The 6,564-nt window shown below is 37.2% G+C and overlaps 1 protein-coding gene across 1 annotated transcript in view; it reads right to left on the minus strand.

Annotated features, from left to right (window-relative positions):
• Positions 1 to 6,230, minus strand: part of LOC111818290 — a 142,417-nt gene extending 136,187 nt beyond the window's left edge. Inside the window, exons 1-2 of the mRNA XM_023721832.1 lie at positions 6,048 to 6,230; positions 2,237 to 2,367 (exon numbers count right to left, since the gene is read on the minus strand). Of these exons, the coding sequence (XP_023577600.1) occupies positions 2,237 to 2,367; positions 6,048 to 6,230 (314 nt within the window). The remainder of the gene's footprint in view (positions 1 to 2,236; positions 2,368 to 6,047) is intronic.
• Between the last annotated feature and the right edge of the window lie 334 nt (positions 6,231 to 6,564).

Genomic DNA, 6,564 nt, shown 5'->3' on the forward strand with positions numbered 1-6,564 from the left:
TACCTACACACTGTATTATTAGCTTTGCTTTCAAACTTCAAAAATTTACAATAAAAACCCCTCACTCTTACCTTTGTTAAAAAATTATTTTAAAATCACAGATATAAAAAAATTACAGATATATATTCCTGGTCTGTGGTAGTCTCTCAAGAAATGCTGGATCATTTTTATCATTGTTATTAACTTTCACCACACAGCACCTAACCTATCACTAGGCACTGTATGTATATTAGCCAATGACTAACAGAAATGGCTTATGGCATTTCCACACAGGACAGGGTACAGGAAGAACATAACAGGAGCTTTGTAAGTGTTCCTGTGTGAGGGAAGAAAGAAGTTAATCGAAAGCATTTGGAATGACCTGAGAAAAGAGACCCAACTGCCAAATAAAGTGAGTTGTCCAGGAAGCCAGGGCTTCAGGCACTGTGGGTTCCTATGAAAACGAGAGGGAAGGGGAGGGAAGGAGGGGGAAGGGAGGAGGAGGGAGGAAGGGAGGAGGAGGGAGGGACGGAGGGAGGGACGGAGGGAGGGAGGGAGGGAGGAAGGGAGGGAGAGAACAAAAAGGTAAGCTCCAATGTCAAGCGCACTTGTGCCATTATTCTGCCTTGGACAGGTCCTGGCTGGTGGAATGTGCTGAAGATTACATTACTGATTTTTATTTTTTCTGTAAAAGGCATCACACCCAACTTAAATTCCTATTCTCCCATTATAGGCTAACAACACAGATTAGCAAGTGAATCTCCCTTGGTCACTGAGCTAAATCACAATACCCTGCAACACGGGACTGAATTCCCAAGAAAACAATTTAATTTGAGGGTTAGTCACCTATGAAAAGGCTTAGGTTAAAAACAAAGGAAAGGCAGGAGTGAATAAAGACTTTCAGAAACCTTTCTCCGAGGTTCTCTTGTGCAATATAAAGTTTTAAAATATCAGAATTTTTTTCTGCATCTCATTCTTGTTTTCCTCTAATGGAAATTTCTGTGTTTAACTTTAATGAATTAAAATGGCCCTATATATATATATATATCAATAAGATCTAAAAATATTTTTGGCATGCTCCAGAAAAGCTCTGTGTTTTTATAGCATGCTCTCCTTAAGCAGGACTATTTGTCATTCTTTGAAACACTAAGACATGAAAAAGAAAAGGCTGACTCTGTGTGTGGCCACACTACTTTGCTTAATGCACTAAATGCAAGGTTTTTTAGGGGGAAAAAAATCAAGAAGTTTCTGCTTCATTGATAATCTGACAGTAACTATTTATTGAAGGTAAAATACTTGTTGTCTGCTGTCACTATTTGTTTTAATACATAATCTTGCTAACTTAATGAGCTTAAAGCAATGTAGATAAGCAGTGGCATGCACCGGGTCACTTAAATGCCAATTTGACTGTTTCATAAAACTTTGGAATTCTTTTCCCATGAGTCTGTTTCAGCTACAAAATTGTGAGTAATATCCATTTACAGAATTTTAGCTCATCATAAAAAAAAGTTCACTTCCACTTCTGCCACACTTTTTGGTACCCTAAACAACAGTAAAAGCTAATAATTAAAGATTCTTTAAATCCCCACAAAGAGTTAAATGAAGAATAATCTAGAATAAGACAACACATAAAGATGTACTAGTGAAATAAGGAGAAAACCAGAGTGTGAACATGGTCATGGTAAAAGGTAAACTATAATCTAAATTGTATTTACATGGTATTGTCAAAATTGCAATTATATTCCTATGTAATAAAAATGCCATTAAAAAATGGGTGGGGGTGAAACATGAAACCATAGTACAGAAAAATAAAGCCATCTAAACTGCCAAGTAAACCGACCTATGGGCATTTTGTATTGGATTATCATAATAAAATTAACTGATACCATAATCAGTTGACCTAAGTTAGGCATTGCAGCAATCAAAATTACCAAATTTTACACACTAACAATTTTACTTAGCTTCACAAACAGATGTTTTTATTCCAGCTGTTGTTACGTTTGTTAAGTACACTGACAAAAACATGAGTAGGAGGAGGCAATGAATACAACATCCACATCCTAAACGGAAAATCTACTACCAACTTTCCCTCTGAGAAGACTTAATTCAGATCTCGTATATTTCTAAAAATTTAGTTTTCCTTCTAGAAAAAAAAAAAAAGGATGCTCATGTATCAATGTTATTGACTACATTGCAAATACGTAACACTTGGGAAGTTAAGAAAGTTACTTTTTTTAGGTTAGTTATTGGTAGTTACTTTTTAAGTAGTCTTGGATCCACTTGGGGTTTTAAATACTTTTTTCGTCTCTGTGGTGGAGTTTCTGATTTACTTCTTCGTGGTCGCTTAACTTCCTTCCCTATGATTTGCAAGAATTCTGATGACTGGACCTTTAAAAACGTATAAAGTGTACCGTTAAGGGAGGTTGCAACGTAAGAGATGTTCCTCTGATATTTAATAGTCCATGTCATATTTAAATCTGTGATTTCTGTGTATATTTTGCAACACAATATGAATCCTATATCCCTCCAAATCCATTCCTACATTTTACATACCCATATTCATGGCAATGAAAATATAAGCACCACATTTATTTACAGTATTTTTCATTCATTACCTTAAAAACACTAAAGAAATACAAAATTTTAACCTTAATAAAGCTACCTTTTTTTCCTTCCTAGTGCTGGGAACTGAACCCAGCATTTTACATATGCTAGGCAGAGTCTCCACTGAGTTATTTCCCAAGCCCAACCCCATCTTCTTCACTGGTATTTTTAAAAGAACTTTCCCTTAGTTTCTTCAATATGTGGTTACAAGTACAAGCTAAAAGTAACTTTAATGTGTTATCATTTTATTATTACTACTACAACTATTTTGAGCAATGTTTTGTTAATTTGTACTTCCTACAGATGTGCTGTTTTGGGGGGGGCTTTGTTTATTTGTTATGTATTTGGTACAGGGTCTCACTACACAGCTCAAACTCATAGTGATCCTCCTGTTTTCAGCCCCTCAACCCCAGCACTGGAATTACAGGTGTGTGTCACCACACCCAGTCTCAGTGGCAGGCTCAGCATGCCCAGGGGTGGGGCTGGAACAGCATGCAATGCCAGGAATCAAACCCCAGTTCCTGCGCTTACCTAAGCAGGCATTTAGTCCACTGAGCTAGCTCCCTGGCCCTAGCTGTGTTGTTTTCTACTTCTACTGCTTAACAAACATCAAGTCTATCCTTTCTCATAAATAATTGTCTTCTAATCATTATAAGCTTTGAAAGTATTACTTCAAGGAAGTCATGCAGAGTTGAGGTAATCATTCATGTAATGATTTTTCTCCTGAGACTGTTTTTCATTTTGAGACTAGGTTAAAGGAAAAAAGGAGAGAGACCTTACTTGCAAGAAGCTGAGATATGGTTGGGTAAGTAGAAGCTGCCAAATAAAGGTAAGTTCCTATAAATTAGATGATGAATCTGGGGTTGGTTCCATAGAAAGGAGTTATTTAACTTCTTGCATAAGAAGAAATGAGGAGTAACAGAAGTTTAAGGAGTACTAAACACTCCATTTCCCCACCCAGTTCATATCTGAATTTCCTCCACAATGTCTCCACCAAGTGGTCATTTCCTGGCTTGAACACAGTCAGGTACATTTCAGGTCAATCATTTTCTATCTGAAGCTCTTCCAGCTGTTAGAGGTCTTTGTTTGTTTGTTTGTTTATTATTAAGCCTATTAATTTTTATCCACCAGTCTCAATCCAAACCTTAGGAACTATACAGGCACCAATCTAGCCTTCTTCCACCTGACAAACAGTCAAATACCTGAATGCAAAGGATTCCCCTGGACCTGCTTTTTTGCCAGTTAAACAGCCTTAATGCCTTCAACTCTACCTCACATGATGTGGCTTTGCAGTTCTGTGCTTTTTATTTTGAATGTTCTCTTCCCAACAGTCTTTGACTTGTGAGATTTCTCCCCAGGATTGGACACTCCCACCTGAACATAATATATATTTGAGGTAGGACAAGACCAAATCAACCAGGAGAAAGATGATTCCTTCTTACAGCATTTGTCAACCAATGAAAGCTCTAATTCTTTTTGTCTTCCTATAACAAAATATTATATTTTAAAACCCTGGTGTCATTCACATTTATCATTATTACATATTCTCATCCCATATCTACACATTGCGTTTATTGACACAAAGACAAAACTTACATGTATATAGTATCCTATATGTATATCCTAGTTATACATATCCTTATATGTATAATTTTCCTAATTAAATTTTAGCTGAGGTCAAACCAGCAGGACCTTTCACCCATTACACTTTAATGTCACCTGCAAATCCAACCAACAATGCTCTTAAGTATTATCAAACAAATTACTGATAAACATGTTGAATTAGACATAGCCTTATAGCACTCCACCAGGGCCTTGCACGCAGCAGTTGTCCATCCTTTGCATAACTCATTTGAAATTCATCCAGCAATCTACAGGACTAATCTACTACCTGCTATCTTGGCTGCAAAACTGTTAGGAGGCTGTTAAGAGTAAATTGTTGAAGTTTGGAATAGTAATCACTCATGCTTATTGAATATTTCATGCGCCACGTGTTGTTTAAGTGTACTCTATTGTAGCGTCCACACAGACTCCTTGCACCAACATTATGCAGCGGGCCCTGTCATTATCCTCATTTAGCAATGCAAGTATGTAGCTCAGGAATTTACCCAAGATTGTGTTGGTAGGAAAGGCTAGAGGGAGAATTCCCTCCCTGGAAATGTGGGTCCAGAGCTTGTGACCTCCCTGTGCTACCTTTATACTGAACAGCAGATCTAACACTTTTCTAATGTTCAGTATAGTAATTCTGGAAGAAGAAATGAGGTCAGTCTTCTATGGCTTGTCCTTGGAGAACTCTGATCCAAGTGACAAGCTCTTTCTTTCATAAAGTCTCAAGCACAATTCTTTTAGAAAGTCGCTTAAACCTAGAGTTTTGACCAAGGCCAGAGTTTTGCACAGATGGTTGCTGAAGTCAAAGCCCTTACCCTTAAGATATGAAAGTTAGATTTATACTTGCCAGTCTCCAGGCATCTGGCTCCTCTCCCACCTGTCGGCTAACTCTCAAAATCTTTTACACATCTTGGGATTCAAGATTCAAATAAATCTTTTCTCTCCAAAGATCACTTGCTTTCTCAGATTTAAGAAGCAAGGTATGAGTGTATCAGTTTTCTTTATTTCTGACACTTTTGTGTTTACTTAAAGCCTCAACCTTTTTACAAGAATAAATCAAGGCAGCTCTGTCATCTGTTGTCATTACACTATTCATCCATAATGACAAGGTTCTTTCTTTTTTCCCTCTCTTTGCTCCAAAACTAACAAGAAAATTGCTTTTTTCTCTTGTTTTTCTTCTTTTTTGTTGTTGTTCTTAACATTGTTTTCAGAACTCTCCTTCTGTACCTTAGCTAGCCACTTTTAGGCTTACCTGTAGATATGTTAAAACAAATTTTATGTAAGTCAAATGGATTGGCTCAATTTAAAGTATTGAAACAGTAAGATGATTATATGACTACTGTAAAAAATTGAAATTTATCATAAATAAAGTGAATCTGAGAAACATATCGCAACAGGAAAAGACTCAAGTTAGGACAAGCCTAAATAGAGCAGAGCTGTAATAGCTCCAAAGTTTACCCAGTCCTGATTCCTGAACTACAATTCCTAATTATGTTGACATGGTAGCTAAAAGGATCTTGGTCAATTTCTGAATGAGTCTAGACTCCTTTTTTCTTAGGAAAATCTATGTTCTTCCTAGAATTGCAATTAGGGTTAAGACTAAAAGCCCTCAAGAAACATATGCTCTTTTTTTAAAATGCACAATTTGCATTTCTCAGGTCCCTTATCAGGATAGACCACAGACAGACAGACAGACAGACAGACAGACAGACACACACACACACACACACACACACACACACACACAGAACCTTGGTCCTCGCCTGGGCCATTTCTGTACACCCTTACATCCTCAACTCTGCCTAGTATGTCCAATGTTAACAATTTTTCACCCTCATAGATATCCTCTTGGGTACCTTTAGGGTGCTTTTACGACGTCCATCTTCCACACGTTCAGTTGGTTCCTCTGCTGGATGCATTTCCAATGAGTCCTGAAATTTAAATGCTATGTCTTCTGCATCTAAGGATGGCCTGTCTGATACTCCATCCTGGTCAATCTGGAAAGTACTTGAGCCCTCATCAAGAAGCTCCTCAGACATACTCTGTTGGGAAAGGTAAATACAAAAAATGTTTTTGTTGTTGGTCCTCCCAACTTCTTCAGTTGTGCAATATTTTCTGACCAGAAAATTAATATAAAAATGTATGCCTGAAATTGAGGACAGGTGAAGGTTCCTCTCCAAATTTAGAAAGAAAAATTCAAACTGACTTAAGAAAATTATAAAGGCTGGCAAATTATTTCCCTGGCCTTTGCCTCAGAAAAGATACCCATTCCACTATCATTATGCACAACCTTTAAGGAAATAAAAAAGCTTAGATATCCCCATGATGTTGCTGAGCATACACAGGATTAAGCCAGTGTACACTCCACAGAAT

This window comes from Octodon degus, unplaced genomic scaffold (assembly GCF_000260255.1).
Source record: "Octodon degus isolate 3935 unplaced genomic scaffold, OctDeg1.0 scaffold00086, whole genome shotgun sequence".
Lineage (NCBI taxonomy): Eukaryota > Metazoa > Chordata > Mammalia > Rodentia > Octodontidae > Octodon > Octodon degus.